Source organism: Xiphophorus couchianus, chromosome 9, assembly GCF_001444195.1.
Source record: "Xiphophorus couchianus chromosome 9, X_couchianus-1.0, whole genome shotgun sequence".
In the NCBI taxonomy this organism is placed as follows: domain Eukaryota; kingdom Metazoa; phylum Chordata; class Actinopteri; order Cyprinodontiformes; family Poeciliidae; genus Xiphophorus; species Xiphophorus couchianus.
In genome coordinates this window covers 33,104,797-33,119,575 of record NC_040236.1, presented here as the reverse complement: position 1 = coordinate 33,119,575, position 14,779 = coordinate 33,104,797, and the positions used below count along the sequence as shown (strand labels likewise).

Sequence of the window (14,779 nt, the reverse complement as noted above, 5' to 3'; positions counted from 1 at the left end):
ATGTACATTTAGCTCCAGGTTAAATAGTTAAAGCAAACTTCATGAAGCTTGGTAATTAAATATTAAGTCTGAAACACTCATATCTATAAATGAATGGTGAAAATATTACTTAAAAAAAATTAATCCCCTAATAACCCAAATTATTGCAGTTAACTTTTGACAGTATAACACACAGGTGTCAAACTCCAGTCCTGGGGGCCCTGGGGGCCCGCTGCCCTGAAACCTTTAGATGTGCCTCTGCTGGACCAACCTGAACAGAATAATTAGATCATTAAGGTTCTGGAGAACTGATCCACACAAGGAGGAAGTAATTAAACCATTTCATTCCAGTGTTTTGTACCTGTGGCTCATCTAAAACCTGCAGGACAGAGACTGGAGGCCTGGAGTTTGACGCCCCTGGTAACCTAACAAACAGCTCCATAATCCAGGGAGTTTTCACTCTGTGTGACGGCAGGTGGAGGCGTCCAGCCAGCTTTAAAGTTCTGCTTCCTGTCCTCCAGGCTCTGCGGCTTTGAGCCGTTCTTTGACCCGCGAGGCGACCAGTACATGTACAGCCGTATCCTGAACTGCGACTACGAGTTTGTGTCTCCCTGGTGGGACGAAGTCTCCCTCAACGCCAAGGACCTGGTAAGTTCCTCACATTTTCCAACAAAACTGAAACAGAAACATGTTTCTACACTTTTGACTCGCCGCAGAAACTGATCTAAAATCCATCTATTAACTGTTTGTTTAAGATGGATGCGCCTGAACGTGAAAACGGCTCTTTAAGCATTCAGACTAACAAAACTGAAAATTAAAAAATCAAAACTGTCAGGTGACTTTATTATTTATCTAACAAGATATTAGCATACGTGGAAAAATCTTATATTAGAGCAGAAAACGTTCAGTACTAAAGATGCTGCATGAACTGAATAAAACAAAAACAAATCCCCCCGTGTCCACTAGGGGGCACCATAGTTTAACAACAACTCTAGGATAAATGTTCCTCCTCCTCGGTGTGTGAAGGCCTTGGCTATCCAGATGAAGGGATGAAACGTTTTGCTGGGTTTTGCTACCTTTCACCTGTTCTTTACTAAATGGATGGAAAAGTTTGAGCTTTTCCTTTGAGAATCTGTTGTTGTTTTCCCTGCAGGTCAGTAAGCTGATTGTTCTGGACCCTCACAAGCGCCTCAGCGTCCGGGAGGCCCTGCAGCACCCCTGGGTTCTGGGCAAGGCCGCCCGCTTCTCCCACATGGACACGACTCAGAGGAAACTGCAGGAGTTCAACGCTAGGCGCAAACTTAAGGTAAACAAATTAATTCTGTGGTATAATGGCTTTAAAAACCTTTAAGTGTTTTAAAACACTTTATATATTTACCAAGTTAAATCTCATTGGGGCCTAGGAACTTATTTTTAAAGAGAGATAAACAAATATACAATATATTTTCTAAAGAACAGGCAATACATGAACTGAAAATGTGAAATGAAAGCAAGAGAAACGAATATTGATGCTATTGGTGGGCCACCAGACTTATCTCATTGTAAATAGTTTTTATGCAGGTTTTATACTGGCTTCACACGCTAATTATGCTGCCTGCTTCTGCTCCTCTGACTTAATGTAACTTTACATATTTTTTAGCTAAAAACCTGGTGGGCTGCTGCCTTAGCGCTCCTGTCTCCAGGGTTAGCATGTTTTCTGGGGAAATCGTGCTACATGCTGCGTTTAATAGTCCGTCTTGCTGCGTTTCCGTCCGCAGGCTGCCATGAAGGCTGTTGTAGCCACCAGCAGGATGCACGAAGGATCCCGACGCCGCACCGACAGCTGCGAGATGCCTGGCTCAGGGACTTCCAGGCAGAGCAGCATGCAACAAGACCCACCTCCCGAGTCAGCAGGCTCCGCCCCCGATGAAAATGAGGCCCCGCCCCCAGACCAGCAGGTTCCCCAAAACGACGAGTCCACGCTGGCCAATCAGAGCGCAGCCAGTCCCTCCCCTCCCTGTAGCCCTAACCCCCCCAGCTCTGAAGCTCCACCCACAGGCCCCGCCCTTGTCAGACCGCCACTGCGCGCCGACGGCCTCCGACAATCGTCGGTCATCCCCAGGTCGATGCTGGTCCAACCCCGGCCGCCGCAGAAGAGCTGCTCCGTCATCGAGTCGGTCCACAGAGGCGAGGCCACGCCGCCGCTGGGCTCGCCTTCCAGTCCCAACAACCTCAGCAACGGCTTCACGCCGGGGGCGGAGCCTGGCACCAAGGCCGCCCCCTGCCAGTGAACGCTTCACAACAACAAACCCAACAGTTGCGCCTTCCAGTCGTTTTTTACTAACATCCCAGTTGGTGATCTGGGAACAAACTGAATGTTTGTGTAAATTTAAAAACGCCTCTGCTGAAGGTTCACTGGACTGTTTGGCTAGTTAGCTAACAGCGAAGCTAAAGCAGGTGGTTGGTGTGGAGGACTGAAAGAAGCCAAAAGAGCTAATATCAGACATGACTGGAGGCATATTTAAGCATAAATAAGGATTTTTGTGGCGGATTCCTGGAATGAATGTAAACCTGGAGATAAGGAGAAAATGGAGGTTGAGCTATTTTTCACACTTTCCGGCTCAGATTGAAGATCTGGGTGATAAAAAAAGGGTTTCAGAGTATATTTTCCTGTAAAAACATTAATGTAAAAGACAGCAGGCCTCTGGACTTCAGTTTTCTGGCTCTTCCTGTTAATGTCCAGAGAGTTTGGATCTCATTTAAGAAAAACTTCCACTTTGCTTATCTGATTGTACCGTTCTCCGGCTGCAGGACCGCGTGTTTGGAAACGCTAACAAACTCAACGATCTTTAGTTTCTGACTACTTTACAGGAGACGTTCAGCATTTATAGGCAAACACAGACTGATTTAGATGTTTACTCTCGTGAATGTGTTCAGTTGAGAGCTGGAGGCAAAAATACACAATTATATCTGGTTTAACTCTACTAATGCATTAAACCATCGGTCAGGTCAGGTTTGAGCTACAAAACAAAATTATGAATAAATAAGTCCAAAAAAACTGAATTCAAACCAGTTACTGAAATTATGGTGAAAACTAATTTTGTTTTTAATTAAAACATTTGCATACACTCATGTTAGAAAGTATATTAATGAATGCTTCATTTACAATTTAATGAACTAAAATGTTAAAATTAGTAAAAATTCATAAATACTGTATCAAATAGATGAATGTCCCCATGAAATGAAAAAATAAGAAAAAACTTATTTTGTTAATCATAGGTTACTTATTTATTGATGGGGTTTTATTTTGTTAAATAAATTAATCTGAGATTAACAAAATAAATGTAAATCTATATTTATTTAGCTTTATTTCATGGATAAATGTACATATTTGATGGTGTGTTAATAATAACAGTATATTTTATTTAATTTTGAATGAAACGACTACACAGTAGATTTTATAAAGCATGCTCATTTATAATATAGAAGTTACTGAGTCTCACCTTGTTTCAGCAAAAATAAGGCTGAAAATGAGACACAGAAACACATTTAAGTTAATAATCCCTAAAACATGTTAGAATTGGTACAAGCGTCCATTAAATGCTTAAAAAGACCTTCTTTTTTTGCCAGAAAAACCAGTAAAGTCATAATGGACGTGTATTTTTACCTTTAGGCCTTTGTTCATTTGAAAAAATAAATTAATTAAAATTTCTGCTCCAAATTTTTAAATCATTAAAAGCCAGAGTTTGTCAACTTTCCTGCCTTTGACGAGTGGAAGCAAACGGAAACAGTCTTTTCCGTTTGCTTGACAAACAGGAATGGTTGCCAAGGAAATAAAAATATATCAATTGGAAGCTAAATTGCTTTTTAAAGCCGAGCTGTTTTTACTAAAGAGAATTTAGTTGAATTATTAAGCTGATTTTACAGTATTAGTTTTTCTTTCCCCTTTACCTCCTGTTCACACTCCAGTTCAGTAGGTGGCGGTAAAGCTCCTTCTCCACCGCCATTAAACATAAGAAGAAGACGCCGGGCTGTCACCATGGTGACGGCTTGACGGTTGAAGCTTTACGGTTTTCATTTAAGTGTTTAGCTTAGAAAAAGCGACCAAACTATAATATCGGAGTAAAGAAAACTAAACTAAAAAACAGGAATAACTTTCTCCTGCGCTCTTAACTGAACACAAACATCTCAGATAAACGGTTAATCTAAAAAACATTTCCTTAAAATGTTTAACTCTACATACAGAGTTATTTTCGCTCCTCTTCCTCTCCTGCCTGAACATGGTGGACTGATTGTATCTCATTAAAATGGAGGAACAAGGAGAGCTGCTGGATTTCTGGAGATTTCCAGCGTCGGAGCATGCGCATTCAGACTTATGTTGAAAAAAGAAGCGGGACTTTTTTTCTAATCGTTTCTACTCTACTGAAGACGCCTGCAGACTCAACTCTGCAGCTGCATGACTTGATCGTGTAGCTCCAGTTTGTAGCGTCCTGGTAGGTAAATCGTGTTTGTGAGCTTCGTAAAACGTGTTGTTTACACTTTATCAGCGATATCGATGCTCCTGTTTGCACTGTACATACTGTAGTTTGGTTTTAGACCAGTTATTACTGACATCTTTATGCTCAACGTGAGCACAGAAATGTTCAGTATTCAAAACTTTCCCCAGAAAAGACAAAAATGTAATGTTTGCTGAAAATCAAACCCTTTCATCGGATCTGAGACCACACGCTCTACCTCGTTTTTGTACAGGGGCTTCCAGAGTAAAACCAGTGATGCAGAATGCTCCAGAAAGAAAATGATTAGAAAGGCAAACAGACTAACCTGAACCTGCACTTTGTTATGTACGGTGGCTAAGACAGTCCAAATATCACCATATCATTTGAGCATCTTTCAGTGGGGTTACAGCAGAGTAGATCACGGCAGTTGAGCTTTATCAAGCAAATTTATCTAAAGTTAGCATTATGCTAAAACTAGTATTTTAGCGCCTGTGTTTAGCTAACACTGGCGTCAACATTGGCGGTGTGAAGGCTCTGCTTAACTTGACTTTAGCTAAAATGTGTATTCTAGTTAAAGTGTTTTTTTTTAGCTACAAGCTAAACAGTTTTATAAAAAAGTTCTATATTGAACAGGACTTTAAAAAGCTGTAGTATTCACTGACTGGAGGAAGGCTAAAATTAGCATTATAGCTAAAATGGTTTTTAGCTAGCATATCATGGACAACCTAAACAGTTATGAAAAAATATTATATGATGAAGGCTTCATTAAATATGACTTTAAAAAGTTGTAGTATTCTCTGACTGGAGGAAAGTTAAATTACTATTTTAGCTATCATATCATGGACAAAGTTATATTTTAAAAAATTATATGTTGAAGGTTATGTTGAACATGACAAAATATCCAATCCAATCATATTTCTTAGGTCACCTACACATCAGATTAAAACTACATTAAAAAACAAAATGAGAACATGAATGGTTTCCTGGAGAACAGTGTTGCTGCACATAATTGAAAGTGGGAGTTTCCCGATTGTTTTGAGCCTTGATAAAACTCCCATGGTGCATTGCTGGAGGTTTACCATTGTGGTGGCAGCAAATCAAAGTCCTGGTTGAATATTTAGGGTAGCAGGTCAGGCTGAGAGGGAACACATTCCTCTGTTCATGTGGAGTACATGCAGGTCTTTACTTCAGTGGCAACCATAACTGAGGTCTAAAAAATGAAGAATATTGCACACCCAGCAGTGGCTACATGGTGTCGAAGTTGGCTATATTCATTGTGAAGCTAGCTACTGATCTGATTAACGATGGTAACTGAGCGGCCAGTGCTGGCTAATAAGAGCGAGTATTTACTTGTTTAGCTTTGGAGGTTCTGGGGACCATCAGGCCTCGTCTGGTCACAGACTGGATGACCTGCTTCCTCTGCTGGCTGTTAGCACTGATAGGCTAGCATTAGCCTCAGATAGGCTAACATCTAACATGCCTAGGATGGTTGAGATACAATATCTGTAAGTGTCAGACATTAGATGCATTCACATGTTCTTTTGAATGGATTTACTGTAATCCAATGCAACACCAAGCATAAAAATACTGTATAAACATAAAATTTTACTGAACTTGGCTTTTAATTGCAGTTTCTGATTGGCTGATTCCACCTAAGCTTTCACTTCCTTGACCATCTTAAATTTGCTCTAGTATAAAAACATCAACACTTTGACTCTTCAAACTTGGACCTGATTATTCTTCACCAAAAGCAAAATATTTAAAGCCAACTTTATTTTTAATAAAATTTTTACTCACAAGGATGCAAACAGACAAGCGGTCATGATTTGTGCTTCCTCCTCTTCTGTAGGTGTCTGTAATGCAGCCCCACCTGAAAAGGCAAAACAATATGAGAAGATGCAGCAATGCAGAGAACCGGCAGGCCTTTTCATTGATTTCACCACCTCAACCTTAGCTTCAGCTAACTGGGAGCAACTGCTTATCACCCAATAATCTCTTTGATTTTGATTATATATTATTGACAGTATTAATCAGCGCTGCTTGTGTGAATGTGAGGAATGTTTTTCGTTTGTTCTGCATCCGGCGGACATGTTTGTTTGGCACATCATGATACAGCTGCTGCAATCTGATTGGTCAGGAGGACAAGCTGTCCTCTAATTGGGTGATCTGTTAAAAGATATCACTGTCATTTTAATTTCATGCAGTTTTTCGCTCAGCAGCATCAGTTCCCTCTTTATGAAACCACAGCCGTTAACCTACTGAAAGACGACTCCAAATGGAAAATATCTCTGTTTTATTTTTTATTCATATTATTCTGTTTGATTCTGTCTCAGCTACCGTATATAAACCTGCCATGAAAGGACAAACTTTTTATTTAAAGAGGAACCAAACCTCCACACTCACATTTCCCCAAAGGCGTTAAAAATGTTTTCTTTTAAGCTTTGGTTTAAAAAATAAAAATGACCAAACAGTCGTCACCATATGAGAAAAAAAAAAACCAGAAAGTTTCTGTAAAAGGCAACAGCTACAGAATCAGGACTCTGTTGGCTGCAGAATCTTATGACCAGAAAGTAAATTAAAGTCTAAAAATGTCTGAACTAAATCATCTGAAAGGGATCAGTGTTCTCTGGTTGCTCTTCGCTCTGATGAAGATGTTTTTATTTCATGTTTCAGTCGCAGTTTAACCTCCTGAACAGCTTTAGGTCATAAAGTTGGATGTTTTCGGTTCGGTTCCTCTTTAAAACTCCCGGTGAGAACAGAACCTGTTTGTGTCACCGCTGCATGAACCTGAACAGGTACGTCTGTGTGTGTAAACCAAACCCAGTCAAAGCATGTTACTGTATATTAGACCAACATCTATACTCTTCTGTAAAAACATGAATATTTTTGCTTCTATCGACCAAACGGGGCTAAACTGTAAACACTGTTTGTTTTGTGTTTGATGAGTAAAATGTACATTTCTTTTCAAATCTGAAGAATGACACGCATATAAGTGGCAGTGTAACAGTGTCAGCTGTTACATGTGTATCTCTGCATGTATTATTTACCTTCTGTTGGTCATATCAGATGAAATAATAGGAGCAGAAGGTTTGAATCCTGCAGGATGTTTCAGGTGTAAAAGTAAAGATTAGCTGATAGAAATCACCTCTTTGCTTCTCGGGTTCTTTCTCCAGTCAAACACCATCAGTTCAGTTTATTCACATCCAAAAAAAAATATTATTGCTGTTCTTTCCCATGACATCATATACAGTCAGAGCAAAACAATGTCTCAGTTTCAGATAAGTTAGTGGCATGTTTATAGAAACCCAAACACAACATTTCAGGACACATACCAGCCGTTATGCTCGGTGGTGGAAGTATGGTGATTGGGGATTGTTTTTCAGCCCCTGGATTTGGGAACCTTGGGGTTTCTCTGTAATCTTTTGTGTTTTTGCTGCTGAAATTAGTTCAGAACTTAGTAAAAACCAGATCATTTTTATTATTTCCTGATAAGTAAAAATTTAAAACTCCACTTTATGTTGAATCTATCGTCTAATCCACACAGTTAATAATTTCAGATTTAAGAAGATAGCAGCTAGCAGTGAAATCCAGTAGCAGTCAGTCCTCTGAGCAGACTCTCTGTCTATAAACTCCTCCATTTTGGATCGTTCCACACCAGTAGGAAGACCAGGACTTCCAGGCTGCAGCTGACACCTCCCACACTGAGGTGGCGCTGTAGCCCCAGTCTGACTTCATCCAAGGCCCCTTAGCACCTGCTGATGTCACCGGCGTGTCATCGATCCACCAGAGGACCTGCTGCCAGGGCGAGGTCAGTCCCTTCAGGAGGCAGACCAGCAGGCGAGGCGACTCTGGATCCTCTGAGGAACGTTTGGACGTTAAAATCTGAATGGACGGACCTGAAGACGTGGGGGGAGTTCTTTTTAAACCGTTTTCAACAAAATAGTCTGAGAAAATGGAGAAACATCAACCAAACAAACTAAAATCTGCTGCAGGTGTTCCTCAAGGTTCAATAATTTTTAATTAACAATCATTACTGTGAGGATTTTATTGGACAATATTTGGACTATATACACAAAGAAATAATTAATTTGTTACTGTGGTTATAAACTGCTGCTAAGTAAAGATAAACCGACATGGACAAAGGAGTTGCACTGTAAAAAAATCTTACCATGTATTTTTGTCTAGTTTCTAGTGAAAATTACTTTGTACACTTGAAATAAGACAAAATGAAAGTTTTCAGCAAGAAACAGAATCTTGTTTTAAGTCAATGATTCTAGATCCACTGGCAGATTATTTCACTATTAAAGTGGGTAAAATATTTTTTAATAAGTGAAATAATCTGCCAGTGGAACTAAAACTATTTAATATATCAAGGAATTATTGACTTAAAACAACCTTTTATGTCTTTTCTAAAAGTTACTTTTGAGTTAGTTTAGATTAGATTTTCTTTTACAGTGCATTTCACTGTAAATGAAATGGTTCATTTCACCGTTAGTTAACAACAGTTTATAACCATAGTAACAAAATTACTATAGTCCAATAAAATCCTCACAGTAATGATTAATGTTGTTTAAAATAACAGTGGGCCAAGTGCTGAACCCTGAGGAACGCCTAGAGCCGATTCTAGGTTATGTATTTATAGATAATATTTTCCTAATTAGCATTAAGTTCAGTTCTAGTTCAATTGACAGATTATTTCCCTATTAAAGTGGATAAATATTTTGTAAAATATAAATGTCTGCTAGTCGATCTTTTGCTTTTTCATCAATATTAAGAAATGATTGACTTAAAGCATTCTCCTATGTCTTGCTGAAAAGTTACTTGTGAATTTTGTCTTATTTCAAGTGAACTAAGATACATGAATTAATTAAAATACTAGCTAATATTTTAGTGTTTTTGAATTGTTATTGGTTTCCGTACCTGCTGTCGTGTTTCTCAGAGGAAGGAAATTCGTCGTTTCTCTCGTGACGTCGACCAGCAGGTGAGTTCCATCGCTGAACACCATGGAGAAACGGACCGACCGTCGGTCGGGCTCTGACTGAACCGTCCAGCACCTTCAGAACCAGGAGGTAAAGGATTATTCCACAGGTTGACCACAGCAGAACTTCATCAACCTGTGGAGCCTCACCAGAGAAGAAAGACGAAGACGACCTTCATCCTGATGACCTTCCTCCTGTCAGACGAGACAAATGAGGATTTCAGATCCAGATATGATCATAAAACGGTTTAGTTTCACTCAGAGTGAAATTATTCATGTTCAAACCTCATTCACTGCAAAAACACAAAACTTCACCAAGTAATTTTGGTCTAGTTTTTAGTGAAAATACCTTAGACAAAATAACTTACAAGTAACTTATAACATGGGAAAAATGTCTTATTTTTAACGACGGACAAAAATGTATAATAACACCATCATCAGTATAGAAGGACGCCAAAGTCTGACAAATAGTAATTTCCAGGCTTGTTCACTGAAAAACAAACATTTCCCAAGTATTTTTGGTCTAGTTTCTAGTGTAAATATCTTATTATACTTGAAGACAAAAATGACTTATAAGTGATATTTTAGTTAAATTTATAAACTTGTTTTAAGTAAATTATTTCCCCTGTAAAAACTTTTTTCCCATTTTATAAGTGAAATTATCTGCAAATGGATATTTTTCATCAATATTAAGAAATTATTTACTTAAAACATTTTTCTATTTCTTGCTGAAAAGTTTTGTCTTATTTCAGGTGTACTAAGATATTTTCATTAGAAACTTGACCAAAATTACTTGGTAAGATTTTGTGTTTTTTCAGTGTTCCTAATCCATAAATACTTCAAAAGTTATTTTGGTCATTTGGGAGACATTTATCAGTTAAAGCTCAACAGAAAAAAGATTTGACTGTAGATTAAAAGCCAGGAGTTTCATGTATTTGATATATTTCACCTGTAAGGATGAGAAGCAGCCCAGTGTTTTCTGAAAACATTAACGAATATGTTAAATAAAAATAAAACATTTTCCAGTCAGATTTTTAAAACTCCCATTTAGGTTACTGGGACTGGACTCTGGTAGGTAAAAGTGTAAATAATATCTAATCATATAAAATTACTTAAGAACATCTTTCAAAAGTATTTAAAAACAATTAAACCAGACAATAGTAATTTGGAACATCATGAATATTTTTACTAAAGTTGAAGAAAACAAAAATACAGGCTCCATCTAGAATAAATTAAACATAATTTTCCTTTCAATAACTGTCTTTTTGCATTAAACCAAGTTATTGTTTTAAATTATTGTGACTAAACAGTTTAATGTTTTAACCTGAGTTTACTAATAAAACTCATTAAAGATTCATTTAAAATATTAAAGGACATAAAGAGAATGTTTTTATCTAACAATAGAAACTATTCTAGTTTTCTGTACATTCTGCTGACTGTGTTGTTAAATATTGACATTTTTACCTGAGAAGCCGGTTGCCGTGGATACGCTACCTGCCGCCGCCGCTCCTCAGTGAGGTCGGGAAGCGGTTTGGTTCTGGGAAACAGAACCGTCAGAAAGCGTTGGAGCAGAACCTGGGCGGTCTCCAGAGGAGACGGCCCGCTCTGGGATCAGATGGACCGTTGGTTCTGTTGGTTCTGTTGGTTCTGTCGGTTGCTGCAGGAAGAAAAACAGGAAATTTTCTCACTCATGTTGTCGATTGAACCGAAGGAAACAAAAATAAAATTGGTTTTCTTTCAAACTGTCAAAAACCATTTAGAAAATTCAAACCTTTTTCTATAAATATAAAATTTAAATATAAAAATACATTTAAAACTTTTTTGTTGTATTAGTTCTGCTTCCCCGTTTATCTGATTTTGGCGTTTTTGTGACAAAAGTGGAGATTTATGATGGTGAACAAAAGAAAAATACTTTAACTTTTTCCACCGTTTTATTTTCTTCTACACAGAACATCTTCGTTCCAGTTTTTGAATACATTGTCTTAAAACTTTCAAGATTAATGAGCTGTAACAATGTTTAACCCTTTAGCCTTCATAATGTAAACTAATGTTATACTATATTTTGTGACATTTCCATATATATTTACGTTTCTCACATCATTGGAAAGTTAAGATTCTTGAGATTCCAACTATGTGTGCAAATCAAGAATACAATCATAAATGTAGACATCTCCTTTTGTCAAATCACTCATAAATGTAAATTAATATCCAACTTTTCACATCCAGATTAATGAACTCAAATAGTTTAATGTCCACAATCTGCTGCTGAAAACCTTCAAATTTCCCTCCAGATGCGTCGATTTCTCAAAGATTTCATCTGAACTCCTTCATGAGCATTTTAGTAAAATAAACAACATATTTAACTGGAGCTCATGTCTTTCCATCTGTGCTTCAAGTTAGCAAACTGACCATAAACGGCTCATATAGAGCTGATCAGATTAACGATTAATAATAATTTAATCAATGTATTGGATTAACAGCAAAATCCTGGGATAAAAATTAAGAATGTATTTAGTTTTTCACAGTTTTTGCATTTTACAGTGTTTTTTGTGTTGTGGTGAATTATTTTAGAACGATGAAATAATTTCCATTATGGCCTAATAAGTAAACCCTAGAGGGTGTACTTTCTTTCTATTCTTTGTTTTATCCAGTGTAAAAAAAAATTAATTTTGACTTGACCTGATTTAAAATTTTGTTGCCTTAGTTTACTATTTATATCATTTTATATACGTTCATGATGTGTTGATAATGAAAGATTAATAAAAAGTGATGAAGTTTAAATAATACATCAAAACATTAATTTAATCTGTTCTACTAGTGGAAAAGCTAACAAATGTATTTTATTTTATTTGGACATTATTTTTACCATGAGACTTTAAGAAGAAATTATGAAAACAAAAAAGTGTTTAATACATTTATTAACATGTTATGAATCAGGGTCATAAACAGTGAAGACATTTTTATTTCAGGATTAAGGAATAACTTAACAGATCAAACATACAGCTTCCTTCACCAAATACATCCCATAATTTTGTTAAATAAAACAAGGAGTGAGAAAAAAAAATCATCCTTCACCTATAAAAAGCATTTAGAAAACATTTGTGATCTGTGGACGATTCCTGTGTTGAAAGATATTCTGACTGATTGTTCCCCACGTTGTTTTATTTAGCGTTTGTGTTCCTGGTTAGAATTAGCATGTCCGGTTAATGTTAGCATGTCTGGATAATGTTAGCATCTCTGGATAATGTTAGCATCTCTGGTTAATGTTAGCATGTCTGGTTAATGTTAGCCTGTCTGGTTAATGTTAGCATGTCTGGATAATGTTAGCATGTCCGGTTAATGTTAGCATCTCTGGTTAATGTTAGCATGTCTGGTTAATGTTAGCATCTCTGGTTAATGTTGGCATGTCTGGTTAATGTTAGCATGACTGGTTAATGTTAGCATGTCTGGTAAATATCTGGTTAATGTTAGCATGTCTGGATAATGTTAGCATCTCTGCTTAATGTTAGCATGTCTGGTAAATATCTGGTTAATGTTAGCATGTCTGATTAATGTTAGCATTCCTCGTTGTCCCTGGTTGCAGTTAGCCTACCATATTTACTTCTTGCAAATTAGTCCAATTTCATGTGAACTGATTGATTTTCATAAATTTCTGTATTTAGAAACTTCTTGATCCATTTCTGTGAACAGAACAAACTTTCCCCAATATGTGGAAGGAAATAATTCCTGCTTTGTTCCAAATATAAAAGGACAAGTGAAAACAAAATACAAACTTTGTTACTTTAACATCAGTTACTAAAACTACTCATTTTATATTTACTGATGTTATTTTTCTTCAGTTGAGGTCGCCATATTGGTCCAGTAGGTTGTCTGCCCGCCATATTTGTTTCTCCTGAACTCAAATCATCCGTTTCAGAACCGATGAGCCCACAGCTTCGGTTCTCTCTGCGGTTCTACAGCGTCGAGTTCTTGTTCTGCTCGGAGCCGTGACTGATACCGCAGTAATAAACAGCCGAGTCGCTCGGTTCGGACCCGTGCAGCACCAGCGACCCGTTAGCGGCGGCGGATACTTTCTGCGGGCCGACGCCGTCGCCGTACCTGACGACGGAGCCGTTAGCAGGGCTGAGGCTCAGCAGCAGCGTCGGCCCGCCGCCCGCCGCCTTCCGGTACCAGCTTAGGGTGGCTGGGTCCGCCGAGTTGCTGGTACCGTTGGATCCGTCCAGCAGGGGGCAGTGCAGCGTGGCGTCCTCCCCGACTCCCACCAGGACGGTCGGCAGGGTGGCGGCCCGGAAACCTGCAGAACAGAAACACTGAGGCTGATTTACTGCTGCTGGGCGCCGACGAATGAGGAACAAACTGACCGAAAATCAAAACAGAAAACAGAACATATGAGAAATAATCAAGATAAAAAACGTAAAAAAGTACGTCAGAGAAAAAATAGAAAAGATCGAGTTACAAAAGTGAATGAATTAAAGTTTCTAACAAAATGCCAAAATACAAAGAAATAAGAAAAAATTAATAAAAATTATATAAAATGAATGACTATCAAAAGAATTAAGGTAAAAAAAAGAATAAATTACTTTAGAGAAATTTTTTCTTTATGAAAGGCTAAATAAATCAGAAATATTCTTAGTTTTTTACTATGTAACTTCACCAATGGCAGCAAATAAGTTGAACAAAATTTAAAACAAAAGGAAAGAAAATAAAAAAGATCATTTCTGTTTGTCCGAAATAACAGATGTTCTATATTATCCCGTTATTTTTGATTGACTCGTCTTTACATTGCAGTCCTGCTGAATTAACCTACTAATTATTAAAACTGAAAATAATATTTTTTCTAAGTAACTTGTGCTACAAACTGTCAGATATTCAAAAAACATTTTTTTCTTTTTGTTTTATTGATCCATGCAGATTCTGTGTGAGAAACTTCAATATTTTCCACTCACAATCAGTTTAAAGAGTTTCCTATGGAAACCTTCTTTACTGAAATAACAATAATAAATCATCTTAGTGAATTAAAGTGGGACTCACCGCTGAGAGCGAGGAGGAAGACGACGACCTGCAGACGCCTCATCTTCATCGGACTGAGTGAGGAAGCTGATGCGTTTCGTTATAAACAGCAGATGTTTACTTCCTAACTGCTGACCATTTTTATCCAGCTGCTGTTTTTCAGACACAAACTTTGCTCAGGATTTCCTGTTGTTTTACTGAAACACCTGTTTTAACTGAAGTTAATTTAATCACCCAACGGGGAAAAGTGATCAACTAAACCCAAAGACGAGGATTAATCCACCGAATTATCTGAACTCGGTGGAAATAACTGAAATATTTATTAAAATCCAAGAAA

At 37.6% G+C, this 14,779-nt stretch overlaps 2 protein-coding genes across 3 annotated transcripts in view; one reads left to right on the top strand and one right to left on the bottom strand.

The window, feature by feature from the left end:
* Positions 1–7,598, top strand: part of LOC114150793 (calcium/calmodulin-dependent protein kinase type IV) — a 25,673-nt gene extending 18,075 nt beyond the window's left edge. Inside the window, exons 9-11 of the mRNA XM_028027494.1 lie at positions 501–627; positions 1,133–1,285; positions 1,737–7,598. Of these exons, the coding sequence (XP_027883295.1) occupies positions 501–627; positions 1,133–1,285; positions 1,737–2,249 (793 nt within the window). The 3' untranslated portion in view covers positions 2,250–7,598. The remainder of the gene's footprint in view (positions 1–500; positions 628–1,132; positions 1,286–1,736) is intronic.
* Positions 7,270–14,779, bottom strand: LOC114150795 (immunoglobulin lambda variable 9-49). 2 transcript variants are annotated; one of them, XM_075410498.1, is made up of 5 exons: positions 13,253–13,882; positions 10,897–11,089; positions 9,583–9,627; positions 9,375–9,508; positions 7,270–8,350 (listed from the first exon to the last, which is right to left on the bottom strand). In XM_075410498.1, the coding sequence occupies exons 3-5, from the start codon at positions 9,609–9,611 to the stop codon at positions 8,052–8,054; spliced, it is 462 nt and encodes a 153-aa protein (XP_075266613.1). In that variant the 5' UTR covers positions 9,612–9,627; positions 10,897–11,089; positions 13,253–13,882; the 3' UTR covers positions 7,270–8,051. The 2 variants fall into 2 exon arrangements, with proteins under 2 accessions (XP_075266613.1, XP_075266614.1); XM_075410499.1 differs by lacking the exons at positions 7,270–8,350; positions 9,375–9,508; positions 9,583–9,627 and adding an exon at positions 14,464–14,779 and having other exon boundaries at positions 11,072–11,089; positions 13,253–13,726.

Coding starts and splice junctions, on each gene's coding strand:
- LOC114150795 (XM_075410498.1), bottom strand. CDS start 9,611: ATGAAGGTCGTCTTCGTCTTTCTTCTCTG. Junction 9,509..9,582: donor GTCTTCGTCTTTCTTCTCTG/GTGAGGCTCCAC, acceptor CTGGTTCTGAAG/GTGCTGGACGGTTCAGTCAG. Junction 8,351..9,374: donor TCTGAGAAACACGACAGCAG/GTACGGAAACCA, acceptor CCACGTCTTCAG/GTCCGTCCATTCAGATTTTA.